Source organism: Gordionus sp. m RMFG-2023, chromosome 1, assembly GCF_954871325.1.
Source record: "Gordionus sp. m RMFG-2023 chromosome 1, tfGorSpeb1-WG-v2, whole genome shotgun sequence".
Classification (NCBI taxonomy): Eukaryota; Metazoa; Nematomorpha; class Gordioida; order Chordodea; family Parachordodidae; genus Gordionus; species Gordionus sp. m RMFG-2023.
The window spans coordinates 84,750,511-84,771,321 of NC_088775.1; the positions used below are offsets into that span (position 1 = coordinate 84,750,511).

Here is a 20,811-nt window from a genome sequence, read left to right on the forward strand (position 1 = left end):
ATTAAATTTTATGATATATAAAAATTTTATATATTAAAAATTAATAAAAAAAATTTTTTAATATATAAAACAATTAAAACTAATAATTTTAAATATGGCTAATATATTTAATTTTAAAATAAAATTTATTCGAATGAATTTGAACAACGCGTTCAGTTTTTATAGAAATGTTTACAGAACTAGTTAAATATAATAAAATTAAAAATTTGTTTCAATAAGAATGAATATCTAAGAAAGTTTGATTAGTTTATTGTGGGTATATGGTGGTGAATATATGAAAACATTAAATCTAGAGTAATGAATATAAATTTACAAATAATATTTAACTTTCTAATATAACAAAATAATTGAAAACGGAAAATAAAGATTCCTTTGTAGAATTTTTTATAACTTTAAATTTATACATATATTTTTGTATCTTTAAAAAGTGAAACTTATTATAAAATATAAATGACAAAGCTATTGGTCCCAACTATAACCACCGGGTAAATAAAATATATTCTAAAATATGATAATCTTTTAATAAGAGCGAAGATGTTAATAACTAACAATATTGCAGGCCCAGATACAAAATTCAGTAAAACTGGACTATGTTGAGCCAAACATACCCGGGCCGAGAATAGAACTGAATATCTATTAAAAAGTGGATAGGAAAAAAATATAATGGGTTATTTGGTGTAAAATATAAAAAAAGATGTTTTTGAGATTGTCAATGGATTTTAATCAAAGTTTTTCAACGTCACCTTCAAGATTGTTCGGATCACATTTTGTGATCGTTCTCTTGTAAAAGTTTTCCAAAGCTTTGACCATATGATATTCTTCGCTGCTTTCCGAATCGGTGTCGATGAGAATAAAGCTCAAACCATTTCTACCAAACCTCCCTGTGCGACCTAAATTAAAAAAAACAAAGTTTTTGAACCGGCCATTGATAAAAAAAATTAACCAATCAAGGGTGTGGTAGTAAATGTTATAAAATATCGATTATTGATATGGATTACAAATTTCCAAATAGTTATGAAATGCGTTTCCCCACCCTCTATATCTTTTTTTTCAGATACCATATTGGTATCGGTGGGTGTCAATGTCGGCAAAAAAGTGGTGTAAATGGATGTTTGTGTATTTCTCCAAGTATAATATTAAGTAACAAGTCAAAATTATGTAAATTGGATCATATAAAAAAAATAGTGGAAAAAAGCCCCCTAACTGTCCTCGAGAAAAATAAATATCATTCAAGGCAAAAAATATCAGGAAAACCTTTTTGGCTCACTTAAAATACTGTTTGTTCCAAAGGACAAAAAATACTCCAAATGCTAATATTTTTTCATTCTATTTTCGTAATAAACAATTATTTTATTCATCTCCCAAATGAAAGACCAATTTTAAAAAAGGATATATAAATACAAAATTAAGTTAGGACAATATAATTTTATTCTCAGAGGCTCCCCACTTAGCATTTAATAAATAATTTTCAACTTCTATTGTGCTTAACCAGTTTGTATGAGATTTTTTTTTAAAATCACCTTCGTGGAAATTAGATCGAAATAGAGATGGTGATTTTTTAAATGGCTCTATTTTTAAAGACTAACCCAATATTTTAGCCAAAAAATATTATGCAAGCCTTGATATTTTGTTCGTAGATGATAGAAAGGTTTGGACATCTATTTAAGAAATCCAGAGGCATGTATAATATTTCTTGACCAAAATATTGGGTTAACCGTTTTTAAAAATCGAGCCATTTAATAACAGTAACTAGTGATAGTATCGTTAATATAAAAAAAATTAACGAGTCATAATAAATGTTGTTTAAAACCCCCGATTTGGGTCGATTTTAATGGTCCGAATCGGGCTTTTTAACAACACTAGGTAATGTGTTATCTTTCTAAAATATAGGTTTATGGCGTAAAAATCAAGTGCGAAAGGTAACCTATCCGGTGCAAATACGTTTCATAATCGGGATCACTAGTAGGTATGCCCTTAGCTTTGGTGGCGTAAAACGAATTATCCCCGAAGTTATTCGTCCCGGGTGCTCCGGTTTCGCTATTGGGATTTTCTACGAATTTCCTGGGGACTCCAAAATTTATGACAAGGCTGACCGATTCGATATCTATACCCCGTGCTAAGACGTTCGTGGCTACGAGTACCCTGTTTATTATATAAAAAATTAAATTTTAGAGACATCAGGCTTAATGGTCAACAATGGCTATTTAACATCTGGTGTTTTTGTGGTCTGGTCTAGGGTTGTAAATTTTTTATTCATTGAGGGGCACAATGCATCTTTGAAACCATCATTTTAAAATCATATTTCTACTACTATCGCGAGATACTTTAAATTAAATATATTTATAATCATTCTTAATTTACTACACAAGTTATATAACATTTATGTATTAGTAGACAACCATAAAATGACATTTATTATTTATAAATTTACCAATGTTAAAATAAAATAAATATAAGATTTTATAAAATTATTGACCTTTCATCCTCGCCAGATTTGAACCTGCGAATGACAGCAGCCCTCTGATCGACGGTAAGATCAGATGTTAAAAGTGCTACAGCGCCATGGCCACAGTCCTCCACAAGGGCTCTGGCTATCATAACTGCCTCACGTTTGCTTTCACAAAAAACGACACATTGGCCAACAGGAAAAGACGAGTATATAAGGCAAAGAGCATTCATCTTCGCGGCAAAAATCGTTTCCCGATTCATTCGATCACGAGCTAGGTGTTATAAAATTAAAGACATGCAAATATAACCATTAAATGATTGAAATTATATTAGTCATATTATTAAGTATCTAATCTGGCACTTTTATTAACAGGGTTTTCCCGGAAAGAAACTAACATTATGAGAACACAAAATATTAAACAACATTTTAATGTGCTATCACATAAAATTATAGATAAAAATAGTAAAAAAAAATGTCAATATCCCAAATTTTCAAAATATGGTTATCGACCGATATAATAAAAATGGCGTCTTCATTTAAAAAAAATTTTTCAAACTTCATAATATATTTCTTTATTTATGTAAATAGTTTAATATTATTATATAAAATCAGTGATTTATCAATAAAAATATTTTATATTTGGTATATTTAAATTATAGATTTTATACTATTAAAAAGTACGTGAGATGAGTAGATGCATGTTGTAATGTAAAATCGAGCTATTTGAGTCGATATTTAAAAACGGCTAACTCAATACTTTTAGTCATAAAAAAACATTGCCAATGATTAGAGATTTATTTAATAGATGTCCAAAACTTTGTGCCATCTATAAGCAAAATCTTCAGGCTTGTGTAATATTTTTCTGGATAAAATACTAGTTAATAGGCTAAATTGTAGCGATTTTAAAAAACTAGATATATACATTAAATATTAAACGATTAGTATATTTACAGAATACAAAATCAGATATGATATCGGATCAGCCTCCAAAAAGTGATATCGGTACGCCCCTAATAATTATCTTACTGTTCCTAATTAATACCTTAGAAATAACATAATAAGCTAAAAGATTTAATATTTTTTTCCGTTAAATCTGCAACAAGAAAATAATTTTTAAATATCTAACGAGTCAGATTAAGCTAGTGTTTTAAATGACTAACTCAAGATCTTGGCCAAGAGTAAGCTATCCGAGCTTAGAGATTTTGTCCAAAGTTGGCAGAAAGGTTTAGACATTTATTGTCAGAATTTCGAGGCTTAGGTAATAGTGTTTTGGCTAAAATCTTGATAGTCATTTTTAAAAATAAGCTAAATGTTCAGCCATTTGCACATATTTTAAACTGTAATTATTAACTTTTTGAGAATAATAAAAATAAAACTAAATACACATAACAATTTGTGAACGTTTTTTTTTCTTAAATAGTATGGCATCAAAATGGCAAATAAAATAAATTTTTATCGCTATTGGATCGGTTATGTAGTAGCATCGAAAATATCTGAGATAATTTTGTGGATCGACAAAGCCCTAATATTTAATAAGGGCATAGCTCTTATATAAAGGAAAAGTGTAAGGCAGAGGAGGGGAGGGTTGTTTTTGTGATAAAGGGGCATTAAAAAAGAAATTTTGTTCTATAGGGAACTAAATATAAAGCGAGTGACATTCACTTTAGAGGCAAAAAAAATATTGTACTAATTTCAACGAACGGTAGGCAAAAGATGCAAATAAAGGTAAAGGTAATCAGTTAAACCGTTTCCCACTCTTTTTCTATCTTTTTATAATACTAAACAGTTGTCTGAATTAGAGATCTTCAATATCAGCTCACTTCAAACCCAGGTCAGCAGCCCATTTAAAAACTCAAAATATTAATTATTCTCCATATTTTAAGGTTATTCAGTAAATTTTAATATTCAAGCAATAACTGTAAAAAAATCTTTCGAAATTCAACCATTTTTTTTTATTTAAAAAAAAACTTTTCAATTTTGTGATCAGAGATTTTTTTGTTCATAATTTTGGGCAAAAAAAATCTTCAAATCTTCAAAGTATGAAGATTTTTTTCTTCCAAACTCTGAATGTTTTGCCTATTTTTAAGAAAAATAGTAAATATTTCTCACTTCCTTATTTTTTTAAAAGGGAATATTAGGAAGGAAATAATAACATCAATATTGTTCAGTCGGATAAGTATATATTTTATTGATTCAGGACTTTTCTACACTATCATCTATTTCAAAATTTATAGATATTTAAATAAAACCCCAAAAAAAGTGTTCTAGATGCTTGTCTGAAATGCCCAAAAATTAGGACTATCTAGGAATAAGCCTTGGGTTTAACAAAGATATCCATTTATATGAGCCATAATTGTAAGCAGCTGTAAATTATAGCATATTTAATATATGAACTCTTTTTTACGGTTCAAATAAGCAGCATCCGATCCTAAGCATGGCACATAGTATTGAGCAATGTTATCGAGCGTTTCTTCTTCACGCTTGAGCCTGAGTACCACAGAAGGTTCTGGGACGAGTTCAGATGCGAAACTCATGACCTCGTTCTCCTCGTAAGTGGCCGAAAAGAGAAGGAACTGGCAGTTCTGCTTATCGAGGTACCTGGTAATAAAATAGTTCCCTTTATAGAGGTGGGGATCCATCCATCCGACCCAATATTCGCTCAAAATTGATCCAGTAACCAATACAAAGTTTTGTAATCAGTTTTGGGTGATCATCGGAAAATATGGGATTGGTGGAAAAATTTAATAATTTGTGGATCGGCACAGCCCTAGTACTCTTACATTTATTTATCTTTAAAAAAATAATTATGAAATAAATTTCCTTAAACTTAATTATGAAATAAAATCGAGGAGCCGGGAACAATGCCAATTTTTTTTAAAGACCACGTGGGTCCCACAAATCATAAATTACAAACTTGTGAATTCTAACGCTGGCCGCCCTATGGCCTTGCTGGTCTATCATAACATCGGCCTCGTCAAGAACGAAGATGCTTATAGCCTTAGCATCTATCATACCGAATCTAATATAAAAAGAATATAATTTGTTGTAATCAATAAGTGTAAATAAAAATGATGTTCATGGGGGGGGGGGGGGTGTATTTTGAGAAGGTCTAAATAAATAAACAAAAATTGTCATTTTATAAAAGTAGGCGAATGTTTTTAATTGAAAAAAAACCTGATCCAATCCACTACAGATCCAGGAGTGCCGACAACAACGTGGGCCTGTACCAATTTTCCCCGAGGGTAAACAATTTCGTAATCGTCCAAATTTTCGGTGTAACCGGGCACATCGTGTTTGTTGAAATTAGAATTTAGTCCATCACCGCCAGCCGTATTACTCATATCAAAGGGATTACTAGTATTACTATATCCAAGTTCGGCTCGCTTTTTCTTAACAGCGTAAGCCACCTTAAGTCCCGGCATATAGCGACCTATTTGCTTAACCGCCTCGCCTATCTGAAGGGCCAATTCGTAAGTTGGGGCTAGTATGAGGGCTTGGGCGGATATATTGGAAGGCGGATTTGAAGTATTTAGGTTAAGTTTACTCAAAACTCCTAAGGAGTAGGCGGCAGTTTTGCCAGTTCCACTTTGGCTCTGAGCTATGAGGTTAACCTTGTATTAGTATTTTTATATATTTTGATTACTGATATTTAACATTTATCCAGTCTAATAATTTCAAAAAAAGGAAGATCAAAAACTTTTATAAGCTGTTTAATCCAATAAACGATATGTACTCAAAAGGCACTAAAGCGACAAAACTTTTGATAGGGGTTTAGGGATGCATGATAGTTGCGGAGATCAATGGTCCAGTCCGGAAAAGGATCGGACTGGCATTTAAAAACAGCATTTGATTCATTTTTTGATTACATATGATAGTTGGAACCAACTCCTAAATGCCGATTCCAGATATTTTCCCCTTATTATTTAGACCAACCTTTTTAACTTTATTATGTTTTTTGGGGGTTGTTAGGTTTCATTTTGTAAGTAAAACCTTAAGACGTATTCAGAGATCTGCAAATCACGGCCTGCCCCGTACCCGGCCGAAAGGGCTGATATTTTAAAAAATTATTTCTGTTCGGGCTGAGTCTGGCCTAATAGTTTTTACAAAAAAATTTGGGTCGGGCTTATTTTTAATATGATAATCACTACAGTTTGTCAAATAAATTGATATATTTTAAAATTCTTACAAGAAACAAGGAGCTAAAAATATTTTTCATACAATCAAAAAAAAAATTACATTTTTCTATATTTAAATAAATTAGGGCTGGGACGACAAATAATTCTTATTTTTTATTTCGGATCGGGCTTTTCGGGACAAATTTTTTTTTTAAATTTCGGCTGGGCTTGAAAATTAGGTCCTATGTGGAATCACTAAGTTTCCTTTATATTATTTAATTAAATTCTCATTCAATTCTAATGATATGATATTATTTCTTTTCTCGTATATTTATTATTAGTTCCTTTTTGAATGCCTAATATTTTTCTTTCAAAAATGATAACCCACGATATATTTAATGATAAAGAAAGCGTTGTTAATTCTAACCTTATGTCTTTTATTCTTATTATTTTGCCGGAATTAAGTGTTGAAACGGCTCGATTCATTTTTTATTAAAATTAATAATTTTATGCAAGCCTCGAGATTACGTTACTAGATGACAATATGAGCAAAATCTACAGGCTTACGAAATATTTTTTGGCTAAAATATTGGGTTAGCCGTTTTACAACGTTAGCCGAAATTAAGCGTATTATAAAGAAAATAAGGTTATGACTACCAAGAGCTTCATGGTGAGAATTCAAATGGCAAATGTGTTTTATATTTAAATCAAAAAAAATTATCTTTTTCTTTTCATTATGTTTCATTTATAAAAATAACAAACTTGGTATCAGTACTAGTGTTGTTAAACGGCTCGAGTTGATTTAGAACCGGCTAACTCAATATTTTAGCCGGAAAAATATTGCCTTAAACCATGAGATTTTGCAAATGTCCAGATTAGGCCATCTATCAGCAAAATCCTCCGGACTAATATTTTTGTGGATAATATATCGAATTAGCCGTCTTTAAAAATCGGGTCAAATAAAGCCGTTTAATAACACTAATAGGCCATCATTTGGTGCTAACGGGAACATTAATAGCTCATATAGAAGATTATTCTTTATAAAAAAATAGTATATATTTTAATTTAATTTTTTTTTAAAAAAATTCTTTTTTATGGCTGTGTTCTAAATATATTTTAAAAAAAAACCCCAAAATTTATAAATTATCGTAGGTTAATAAAATTAAGTAACATTACCAAAATCTTCCATTATAATTTTTTTAAAGTTTTGTAAATTAAAATATTATATAATAATATTTTAAATTACGACTGAACGTAAATACTACATTACATGCGACAGCAAATTTGAAAAATATAAATTAATATTACATGCTTTTTTTTATTCGTAAAAATTCAACAAGTTTATAAATTTCAAATTAAAATTAATTAAATTTTATTAATTTCTATAATTTTTAAAAAATCAAATTTTTGTAAATTCTAAAAAAATGATTTAGACCAACATTTAATATTTATTGAAAATAGTTTATGTTTTTTATCATTAAAATTAACTTATTTATTTAATTATATTTTTTATATTTAGGATACAGCCTATAGTATCTAAGTATTTTCTTCATTTATTCTAATTAATATCATTTAAATAAATTCATATACTATTACTACTTTTATCGTAACAAATAATACTTAGGAAATCTAGAGAAATAAAAAGGTGAGCATCGAACCCCCCTCAGTATTGGCCAATAAAAAGTAGTAATGATCGGTGCCCCTAAATTTTTAAAAAAGAGACACACAACCCGAAAAATAGAATTTTTATGCTATATATGACGCGGCGCACAAACCTTGGGGTCGGAAAGGATCAAGGGCAGCGCCATCTCCTGAATCTTTGAAGGTTTCGAAAAATTCATGGCGTATACGCCACGCAGGAGTTCTGGAGATAGGTCAAGAGCTTCGAAACTGTACACCGAGTGGAGAGGGTGATGAACGTCGGCCCTGAGAACTTCGACACTATGAAAAGCATATATAGTAATTAGTGTATAAATCTAAGTTAAAAAGGGTTCTAGTTCCTATACATTTTAACACTGTTCCGAGGGTGGTATCGATTCCTAGATTTATGCCGGTTCCCAAATTCTTATTATAATACTTATTAGAGGTCTACAATGCCTCTTAACAAAAAAATGGAAATGGCTCAGAACAAGTATCGATTTGGCCGGGCTGGGCTTGAAATTTCGCCATTTGCAGATCTCTAATACTTACATTATAATGGGGATGTGCTGATCATTCAATATCGGATCCGATAGGGGTAGAACCGAATTTTTATTCTTTTTGGTTATTTTATGATGTATTGTATATATAATTATATTATTTTTTATTTTATACATAATAATATAATAAAATAAAAGGAAATCAAAATTAAAAAATCGAATTATTTTAAAAAGATTATGTAGCTAAAAATTTGTTATTATTTTTTGTTACATTATATCTGAAAAGAAAAATGGGTTGATCAAACGAGTCACGATCAGCTTGTGCAGTTAAACGAGATTTCGCCGCTTTTTGAAAAAGACTAACTCAAGATTCTAGCCGAAATAAAATTACCTATGTTCTGAGATTTCGCTCACAGATGACAGAAAGGTTTGGATATCTATTGGCGAAATTTCGAGACTTTAGGCCATATTATTCCGGCTTTCAACCGCTTTTTAAAATCGGCTAAACAGAGCCTTATAGCAACACTCATTCAGCTATAAACTTTGCCCATATATTAAATGAGATGATCAACTTGGAGGCACTTATTCGTGAAAATTAGTCAGTTATTTTATTATAAAATATAGTGCCGTAAAGTAACGCCAAAAGTAACGTCGTTACCTTTCCCTTCTTTTAAAGGTAACGTATAACGGTAAAGCGTTTATTTTTTTTTGAGTAACGATAACGCAAAACGTTACTTTAAATTAAAAAATATGGAAAAGACATATTTTATTGTATTATAAAATTATTATAATTTAAGCCGAGTTTTTAAGTCACATTAACCACCAAATTCCTTCATTTTTATTTTAAATTTTCAGTCAAGATTGTTAATCTAATTAATATTGAATCAATCAAGATATGTTGATTTATATTCTTATTCTCTAATATTATAATCTATTTTATAAAGAATATTATGTCAATTGTATATAATCCTTCAGATGAAGTTGATTTAACCTGAAATGGCTCCGATATAAAACATTTTTAACACAATAAAAAAAATTAAGGGTACAAGGTCTACATAAGATTGTTTTCTAACTCAAATATTTCTTAATTATGAAATAACATGGAGAGTCTCGAAACTGTGAAGCCATTTTTAAGGTAAAAATGGAAAAATATCTGATTAAACCGGTTATAACAAGATGGAACTCTTTTTATAACTCTGTGAAATTAATTAACTTATTAAGGAGAATGACCAAATTGACGAATCTTGTGATAAATCCGAATTGCAGAGATTTTTAGATAATGAGAAGTCGTTCATATACATATTGTATGATTAGTGTTAATTAAAAAATATATGTATATATAATTTTATATGTTATGGAACCTGTTGCTACGACATTTTCGATTTTAAAACATTTAGGATATCTCCACGATAACTTTTATAACATTAAAACTTTAAAAAATTGCTTTAAATAATTTCAAGTTTTGTAAGCCAGTTATTAATGCAATCCTGCAAGACATAGATAAAAGGTATATAGTTGATATTATTTACAATTTATATTTTGATTATATTTATTTTCAATAGATTCGAACATATCTATAAAGATGAAAATATACTATCAGCAATAATTCACCCGCTACTTAAATTAGATTAGCTCAAAATTATAGGCCAACAAAGGTAGAAGGCTTGGACCTATTTCCAGTTTGGGAAAATATTTTGACAAAGAAAAGGAAGACTGATTCCTTTAGTAAACAACACACATACCAGATTATTTTCTGACAAAAAAAAATGAGGATCTGAATGAAGACTTTTTTTTATCAATGATCTATTAAGTTTTTCAAAATAAGGATTATCATTTTTATAAATTCCTCCAATTTTTATTATTAAATATAACTCTCCTCTACGTTAATTGAACGTGTATTTAGCACGGCGAAAGATGTGTTGAGTACTCTCTTGTTTATCTGATCAAAATCTTGAAAATCAATTGTTGTTAAAAATAAATAAAATTTATTATTGTATAATTTTATTTATATTATATATATGGGAAAAAATTATTATAAAAAGATCTCATCTTATAATATATTATTTTTGCATAATTTTATTAAAAACATATATAGGAAATTTTGGTCTAAATAAGAGGTAACGCGCGTTCCTTTTTTCACAAGGTACGGTAACGCGTTCCTTTCTTCACAAGGTACAGTAACGCGTTTCCTTTTTGATATAATTAGTAACGAGTTTTTTTTTGAATTAACGTCTATAGCACTAGAAAATATTGATTCTATTACGACATTGGTACAAAAATAAAATAAAAATCAACATAAATATCAGATCGGTTTTATAGTAATATGGGATCAGAGAAAATTTGTGGTTATTTTTTATATTTATTGGCATAACCTAAAATGAACGTTTACATATTTTGTTATTCATAATCTTGTCGAGGAACTTTATTGTTTTTTAAATTTAGTTACTTAAACTCTTATAGTGTGAATAAATGAATGTAAACATTTTAATACATCTTTTTTAAATGGAATTAAGCCCGTAATATAAATATAATTGAAAGTGGGAGAAAATAAAACTTTTTGTTAGGGTTTTGCAGTTGGTTCCTTAACAGCTTAGTCAGGAAGGAGTTGTCGGCCTTGAATTTTGCCGGGTCGGAATCCTCGTCCCTCTCACCGAAAGCGGATTGACTCGAGTTTCCAAATGATGGCACCCGCCTTCTCGCTTCTGCTGGGTTGTTATTGCCATCATCCATTTTATTTAAAAATGTATTATACATGTTGTCTCTGGGAAGGCCAGAATTACTGTTATTCAGATTAAAGCCAGATTCAGGCTTAAGATTGGGATTAATGCGGGCGGAAGTGAAAGCGGCCGACTGTCTAGCGCCATTTATGAAAGCGTTAGTCTCTAACTCCTGGCGATTCCAATCGCCGCTATTGCGTTGATTCGGAATGAAACTATTCACTGGTTGTTGTTGGTTAAATTGAAAATTATGCTGTTGCTGCTCCTGATTAGAGCCAATCGCTGGTTGTTGATTGAATCGAAAATTTTGCTGTTGCAGTTCTGGGTGAGAATTTGTCGATTGGGGATTGAATTGCGAATTAAGTTGCTGTTGCAACTCCGGATGAGAATTCGTTTGGGGAATAAATCGCGACTTTTGCAGCTGCTGCATTTCAGGGTTAGAATTAATTGCTTGATTGTTGTATAGCGTATTATGTTGTTGCAACTCAGGGTACTGGAGAGGGGAGAGTAAAGGTACGCCATTAGAGTCAAAATTGCCCACAGCCTATATTTTAACATTAATAATCAAGAGAAAAGGATTTAAAATTAAAATAATAATATTGTTATTTTTGGCTAGTTTGTTATAATGTATTTGTAAGTTAGAGAAAATCAATTTTGTATACAATCCTCTCATTGAAACTCGACACATAATATATCCCAAACAATTATTTTAAGGAAAATTTTTAAAAAAATATCTCATCATTCTCTTGTGCCGGGACCAAATGTACTAACTATCTCTTGTAATTGATCGTAAAGATTATAAAGATTATCTTTTATTGTATGAATAATATATTTTATACATATAGATATAGATACATTATATATGCATATGTTATTCATACAATAAAAGATAATCTTTACGATCAATTACAAGAGATAGTTAGTGACCTTAATTCCTAAATAGGTCTGGTATTTATCCAAAAGAATTTTTATACACAAATTTAGCAATCAGAATTTGAGAAAATTTTATGGAAAATTTATCAATATAAAGACAAATTATTGAAAAACCTGTTTAAGCCCGCCAGAACCTCGTATGGGTCTCATTAGTGGGGGAGGCGATTGAGAAGGGAAGTTTTGAGAATTCTCGCTGGAAAAACGTCTCCGCTCATCTATTAAATTTCTTAGGTTTTCGGTGTAATACTGAGAGGAAGTAGGTAAATTAGTATGACTCATTTAATTCGTCACCTATGTTATATGTTTTTTTTAATTCAATTATTTTAATAAAATGAATAAACATAATACATAGTATTATATAACGACAAATGGGTTAGTTTTTTCAACCATTTATTTAGACGCGCATTTTTTTTTGAACGCGTATATTTTAAAATTCCGTCTCGTGATAACAGAATTTTTTTAAAATCCCAAACTCAAAAGACAGTTAAACCTGTTTAATTTGAGCGCTGAATTATCAAAAGCCCAAATATGACAAGTTTTACTACTGTAAATTTATTTTATTCCCTATTTTTTCTTTAACGTATTTTTCCATTTTTTATTTTTTTTAAATTGTGATATCCGGATGACGCGCCGACTCTGCAGAACTTTAATTAATGGTATATTATATTTTTTATTAATTAATGGGAGATAAAAATGGCCGCCCCAATTCATGCTTCCATTATGCATATCTTCGGAATTAGTTTATTTGTTTACTTTTATTTGCTAAAAAATTCAAAACTTTTACATCTTTTTATAAACCATCATATTCGCAACTCGCATTTTTATTTTTTGGACACGCCTAGATAAAATATAGACTTCCAGGGGCTAATGCTAATAATGCGTTTAAATGTTATAAGACGCAGCTGTTGACTATAGGGTTAAATATCTGAAATGAGAAAGAGCTACCAGCTATTTCAACCCGATTTCGAGCCCCAACCTTTTGGACAATGTTAAGGAAGGTTAAAAGTTTAGAGATATGGGGGTATATATTTATAAAATTTGAACGCTGTCTAGTATAAATTTATAATAAGGTGACCCGAACGCAATATATCATTTGCCGACTGGCCTAAAAAATAAGTACACGATCCAATTGAATTAGTGGCAATAATAACCCTAAAAAAAATATTGATATAAACATGACTAATAATAAAGGTGACGATTGTATGAGGAAATAATAAAATGATAAATTTGATACGAAAACCGGAAATGGTTCCAACAAAAGTTACTTTTATAAGAATATTTAAAAGTTTCTCTTCTGATTTTGTTTTTTAGAATTATAAATAAATCTCTGAAAATAATAAATAGAGCTTTATAAGCGTATTCTCGTCACTAAAGGTTGACAAAGTCGGGCACGCGGGTAGAGAAAAAAGATCTGACTGGGCCGGAATCCACTCGTCACCTTATGTCAAAATTATCTGCAAATAAAAAAAAATCATTGGGCAAGGCCGACATTTTGCTAAGGCAAACAAAATATAATATTGATTGAATTTTATAATTTTTTAATTCTTTTTATATTAATAAAAAAAATTGTTTTGATAGAATAAAACACCGGCCGACGATAAATCAAAAAATATTTATTTTTTTTTGTAGCAAAGAAAAATTTTGAAGGGATTATTCGCTATGAATAAAGATTAATAAAATCTGATAAAAAAAAAGGTTTCCATAATTCAGCAAATGGATCGTAATGACCGACAAAGCAAATTTGATCATTTAGGAAATATCATTCTCAAACAGCTGTAAATACAATCTATTTTTTAGTCCTATTATGTTTTATTTGCCAAATTTACTTTGAGTCTAATATTCAACGTGACCCTGTGCCCATATAAATAAATTAAAAAGAATTATGTAAAATTTTTAATGCCCCCCACCCATTTTTGTCAAGAATTTAATTTTAAAATGACACGTGACTGCTTTTGTTAAATGTTATAAAATCATACTTACCTTGGGTTAGTTAATTAAGGCACTGGATCTCAAAAATATGGTAAATTCTTTATTGTTATATAAGTTTAATTTAAATCCAGATAAACTATTCAATTCATATTCGTTTTTAAAAATAGGCCCCAAGTTGTGAACCCAAATCCGGGTTCAGAAATTGGTCATTTTGAGACCACAGATTAAACAGAATCGATTTATGAACAATCCATCGAACCCGGGGTAAAATGAACCCGGATAGGGATCGGACCTTTTTTAGAAAAGCGGTTTCGATTAAGTTCCTGTTATCGAATTTCCGCTAAATAGTTTTAAAACCCGGGTTCGGGTTTACATTCCTTTCTTATACATGAACAATCCAACAAAATATGAAAGTTGAGTTAAAAAATATTCAATCAATAACAAATGGCAGGTAACAATTATATTTTACACCAACAAATCTTCACTATCCTGTTAAAAATGTAAGTAATAAATAGCCGCTGTAATATCTATTCCTTCCTATATTAGCTAATGGATATATAAGAGATACCGTCATCTATAATAAAACAGTTATCTGTAATGTATGATATTAGATCTTTTGGGTCGATTTTTAAAAAAGGGCCCGATTGAGATTTTAGCCAAAATAATATTATGTAAGCCTAAAAATTTTGCTCATAGATGGCAGAAAGGTCTATTTGCCAAATCTCGAGGCTTAATATTATCCATGGCTATAATCTTAATACGGCAGTTTTTTAAATTAGACCCCCGAATCAGGGTAACACTAGATGTATATATTTCGTGAAAATACATTAAACATGCTCCTTTTTGTAGAATTCTTAATAAATATAAATTATTTTTAAAATTATAAAAAAAATGCATATAAAAAAACACTAATGGCCGAATATTTATTATGCAGTGTGGTAGTGTTGTTAAACAGCCCAATTTTTAAAAACAACCCTATTAAGATTTTAGCTAAAATAATGTGAGCTTGGAGATTTTGCTCGTAAATGGCAAAATCTATTTGCAAAATCTCGAGGTTTACACGATATTATTATGGCTAAAATTGTATTCTGGTCGTTTTTAAAAATCGACCCAAATCGGACAGTTTAACAAAACTAGTGTAGTGTGATAAAGGGGAAAAAACCGTTGGGGGGGGGGGGGAATAAATAAAAAAAATTTTAAATTTTTTATTAAATACATATTTTATTAGTTTTCACTTTCATTTAAATAAAATTTTAAAAAACAATATGGTTTAACAAAACAAAATAATAGTCAATCAAGTATTCATGAACATTCTTTCAATGAAATATATAAAAACCAATTTGTCAACTTGGTCATTAGTTAAGCAATTCATCTTGAATATTCCCCATCACAGACCAGAATTGCCCACTGGGTAAATAATTAGTAAATGGAGTGCCAAATTTTAAAGGGGGACCATCAACGTGTGTCCTTGTATATGCTTGAGCTAGCAAATATTTCAGTTTTTGCTCTATATTGTAATATTTGAAAATATCTCCTGCTTCAATTTTATCTTTATGAAAAGATCTTAAATCTGCTTGAATATTTCTCAATCAGTTTGCAATTTCTTTTGGATCTAGAAGATATGCCGAGAGCATAATATTGCTAACCGTAAAAGAAAATCATTTTTCAAATAAAAATTTACCATCTCAGTATGCTTGAATTAGTGAAATGGTTTCTCAGATTTTCAAGCCAGAGATTTTAAAAAATATAATACAAGGTTAAAATAAAATCTAGACAAAAATTCAACTTTATCCCAAAAAAAGACAATCCTATTCCTAGTAGCATTATCAAGTAATATATCTCTGAGTTCATTTTGTTATACAAATACAGCAACTGAAATGAGCACTTCCTTTGATTCTTATCCAACTGTTTATTTTTGCATGTTTTAAAATTAAAAAATTATTTTTTATAATATAAAAATGAACTAGATTATATAAAAAATAATTGTTCCTCATTAGTATTTTTATAATATTTTTTAAAGGATTATGACCTTATTGATTTTATGAAAATAACCAATTCTTAAAATGCCTTTTAATATATTGATATTATTTAAACCCAATTTAAGGAATCTACACGCAACACAAGGAAATTTTTTAATTGGATAAACTATTTATAGTTCAGGTATGTATGATTAAGGTTAGAGAGAAATGGGTTAGGGTTAATTAAAGATTTTAGAGAAATTGGTTAGTTAAGGATATATTAAAAATGGTTTTTAACAAAATTTAATCATTATTAATAACTTCTTATAATGGCAATTATTATTTTTATATTTATCCAGATCAAAATGAAGAAATGACTAACCATGTAAAATATAAATATTTAGGCCAGAGATGTTTCCATTAGAGATCTACAAATAATGACCTAGTCTGCATCCAACAGTGGGTCTATTTTTAAATATGATATTACATTTTGTCAAATAAGTTAATATATTTAAAATTCTCACAAAAAAAAACAAGGTGCTAATATTTTTTATTTTTTCTATATTTAAATAAATTCAGATTAGGCAGACATATAAAAAAAAAATTGTTCTGGATCAGGTAGGGCAAAACAAATTTTTTTAAAAATTGTCAGGCTTGAAAAAAATTAGGCCCTATTAAGTTCACTAGTTTCTATAACATGTCTTTTAATAAATAACACATGTCCCAAAACCATTGACACCAAAAAAATTTATTGGGTTGTACTGATTCATAAATTGTGATTAAAATATTCTGATCCAATATTTTCTGATATTCTCTGAAAACTTCCATTATGGTTACTAAATCAATTTTGGGCAAATATCTGGTAAGCGGAAAATAATTCCCTTGAAAAAAAATCCCCAATAATAATTTCCTGGAATTGATTTTCTCAAAATTTTTAAATATTTTATTTGAGGATTTTTATTTCGTGGATTATATGTAGTTATTGAAAAAAGCAGGTATATTGTATATAACATTTTATTATTATACTAAATATATTAATTTATAATTAATGTGAGATAGTCAAAAACAAAAAAAATAGGTAAATATTGAATATAAGGTAAATCATAGCTCTAAAAATTGTTTAAAATAACTCTTGGAAAATTATTTTTAATAATATTAATTTTTTTTATATCATTCATAGCTCAATATAGACATTTTTAATTAATGGTCATAATCATTTTTGGTGGTTTTGGTTTTAAAGGTATCAGTCAATCTCAATATAAATATATTTCTAATTTTGGGAGTTACAATTTTCCATCAGAATGGATATTAAAGTATAGTCACTTTGTCAGATATGTTTTTTATAAAAAATAGAACTTATCAATTTTATATCAATTCTTGCAATTAATTAATATCAAATCTTGATCCTTTATTATATTGCAATTTGAAACTTAAATAGACAGTAATATATGTGAATATGGTCAGCACAATAATATTTTATAAATCAAAATATAAAGTTAATTTATTTTATATTAAAGTAATGGGTCAACTAAGTATTGTAAAATATTGTTACATTGCAAAATGTTGATCTAGCAAATCTATATAAATTCCTTAGGCTAAAATAATGTTAAAACTTGATATAAACATTTCCTATTTACTTAAAAAATATCTACAATAATTTACCTAAATTTAATATATTAAATCATCTAAATACATAATATTATAAACGACACAATATGTATATTAGAAATTATACTAATAAATTATATTATACTTATAAATTATGCAAATTACTATTTAAAATGTGGCGGAAGAATTCATAATATTTAAATTTTGAGATAGAAGGAAAAAATTTAGAATTCTGGAATATACTGTGTCTATATAAAAATAATGTGCGTGACAGGTGTGTGGCATATGTCTTTCTTGGCATCTATTCAATTTTTCTTTTTCCATATATAAATATAAACTAAATTAAACTTTGAATAAAAATAAGTTAAATAAACAAATATAACAGAGCATTAAACTTGTATTTATGTAATCAAAAATAAAATTTTTTTATTCATTTTGACTTTTTTTATTTATTTAAATTTCAATTTCAGATAGGAACCATTAAAAAATTAAAAAATATATCATATAATTTTATAGCTAATGTTTTGCTTGGTCTAATATCCTTCTAAATTAAAATGATCATTTTACAATAAATAAATAAAATATTAACTTAGAAAACGAAAATATTTATAATATGATGACTCTTAAATATATTAAAATATGAATAAAAATATGTAAACACTTAAATAGCAAAAATAAAGACCCTGACCCCACCCCCTTCACAAATTTTCCTGTTCTCGTAAATATCACCAGAGATAATAAAAAATTTACCCTATATAACCAGCTCCCCCCCCCCCTCAATGATATTAAGGTTGTAAAAATTCTCGGAACTAAAAATTTTAACATTCTGCGCTCTGTCAATAATCCTTTCTTTCTTTCATTTATTTTATTTTAAGGAATCATTTATACCCAAAAATATATGGTATGCACTAATAAGAAATGATTCCAGGAAAAATAATACATAATATAATTGTTCATGAATGCAAGTTTATATACATACAATAATTCTTAAGAATATTTTAATATATTAATCTATATTCCAACACTCAAATTATTTTAATATAATTTATATATATGTCGTATTGGGATATGGAATCATGTGGGATTCGGTCCCTACGTGATCCCCACGTTTTATTCGGGATCTTTTTTTTAAATATCTTTTTTTTTAAATATATTTTTTAAAAATATTTAAAAAATATTCCGAATCCCCATGAAAAAAAATAAAATAATTTAATTACTTTTTCTTCTCTTTTTTTGAAGGCCAAAATAAGGGATTTAAAAAGAGAATTTAAAAAAAAAAAATAGTATAAAATTAAGGCATATAATGAATGAAAAGGGATGAGGTTATGATTCCATATCCCAATACGACATATATAAAAATACATAAGATTCAAAATAATTGAATTTAGGCCTTTCTACAGAAACTTACTGAACCGGTTTAACCCTTTTTTCTAAAGGTTCTTTTTACTCCTTCAAAAAATAATTATATTCGGTTACGGAAAAATAAATTTTCAAAAAAAAATATTTAAAGGGATTCGGAATCTTTTTTCTAAAAAACAATTAAATTATATTTAATTATCGCCAGGCTGGCACCGTAAAATTTTATTTTTTAGAGATATTTAATATGTATTACTTTTACGCTTTAAAAATATTTTTTGGTTTTAAAACTTTCAAAATAAGAGATTTTAAAAAAAGTAAATAGTATAAAATTAAGTCAGCACAATTTTCGTTGAACATTTAAGCAGGGACGGTTACGGTTCAGTATGTAAAAAATTATAATGGTTACGTTTTGCTTACAATTCTTTTATAAAATTGCAAATTTTATTTAAAATATATTATAACTCACGCCGTGACCCACCGTGTAATTTCACGGCCCGCGCCCATCTCTAATCATAATTATTTAATTGTTTAGATAAAAAATTTTCATTGATAAAATGGTTAAAATTATTAAAAAATGGATCTTTCATGATATTAAGAAGTCTTGGCAGTGTATGAGGTAGTAAGAATTTATCATCTCATATATTATGCATGTGCAATAATTAAATAAGCATTTTGGTTAATATTTTTAAGCATATTTTGAAATTGGTAAAATAATTTTATGACAAGAAATCAACCTAATTTGCTAAACATCGACCAAAATTTATTAAAATGTAATAAGAACCCCCATTTATTATTAAATTTAATATGTATACGGAATCACGAGGTCGAATCCTATATCAACCCCCATTCAAATTTTTAGAAGCAGTTGCTTCGGACCCTCACCGTTGAAGGGGCCACTGGTCTCCGGGTAGGGTTCACTCATTCCCAAAAAAAATTCAGAAAAAATAACATTTTGAAAAAAGTATTAGATATATCTTTTTCAAATTTAAAACGACTATAAAACTAATAGAGCTGAACAGAATGAGATATTTGCTGCCAGTAATATTTAAAATTTGGACAAATACTTAATGGAAATGTTGTTATATAAATTTTGGTAAATTTACCGCTGCTGTTACTATTTGAATCTTCTAATATATATAAGTATTTAAATTTTTATATTCTCTAATATCAAACATTTCATGTAGAATAAATATATACTTTGGGAATCCCCATGGGGATTCGGAATCTTTTTTTAAAAAAACAATTGAATTATATTTTTTTCCTTCCTTTTTTTGTCGCCTTACTGGCACCAGAAAATTCTATTTTTTAAAGACCTTTTGTTATAATAAATAAATTATAAAAGGATACGAGAATGGTTAAAATTTAAATTATTATATTTTGAAAATTTTATTTTTTAAATAATTTCAAAAATTTTAAAATTTTTTCAATATGCGCCTAATATTTTTACCCCAAATTGAAATGGAATATCAGTTATTTAAAACCATATTAAAAACACCTAAATACAAATCTATTGAAAATATATCGTCAAAATTAAAATTTAAAGTATTTTCATATTTTTATTTAGAAAACGAATCTTTATTTTGTAAAAAAAAACCCCCCATTATT

At 28.3% G+C, this 20,811-nt stretch overlaps 1 protein-coding gene across 2 annotated transcripts; it reads right to left on the bottom strand.

Moving 5' to 3' along the window:
• Positions 1-253: 253 nt before the first annotated feature.
• On the bottom strand, positions 254-18,110 carry LOC135931487 (ATP-dependent RNA helicase DDX19A-like). Of its 2 annotated transcripts, none has more exons than XM_065468628.1 (10): positions 17,993-18,076; positions 12,467-12,643; positions 11,257-11,963; positions 8,340-8,505; positions 5,624-6,060; positions 5,364-5,468; positions 4,854-5,047; positions 2,477-2,720; positions 1,925-2,142; positions 254-890 (listed from the first exon to the last, which is right to left on the bottom strand). In XM_065468628.1, exons 2-10 carry the CDS (start codon positions 12,629-12,631, stop codon positions 724-726), a joined length of 2,403 nt encoding a protein of 800 aa, XP_065324700.1. In that variant the 5' UTR covers positions 12,632-12,643; positions 17,993-18,076; the 3' UTR covers positions 254-723. The 2 variants fall into 2 exon arrangements, with proteins under 2 accessions (XP_065324700.1, XP_065324699.1); XM_065468627.1 differs by having other exon boundaries at positions 255-890; positions 18,013-18,110.
• Positions 18,111-20,811: the final 2,701 nt, after the last annotated feature.

Coding starts and splice junctions, on each gene's coding strand:
- LOC135931487 (XM_065468628.1), bottom strand. CDS start 12,631: ATGAGTCATACTAATTTACCTACTTCCTCTCAGTATTACACCGAAAAC. Junction 8,506..11,256: donor CTGCAAAACCCTAACAAAAA/GTTTTATTTTCT, acceptor TGCTTTTCATAG/TGTCGAAGTTCTCAGGGCCG. Junction 2,143..2,476: donor AAATCTGGCGAGGATGAAAG/GTCAATAATTTT, acceptor TATAATAAACAG/GGTACTCGTAGCCACGAACG.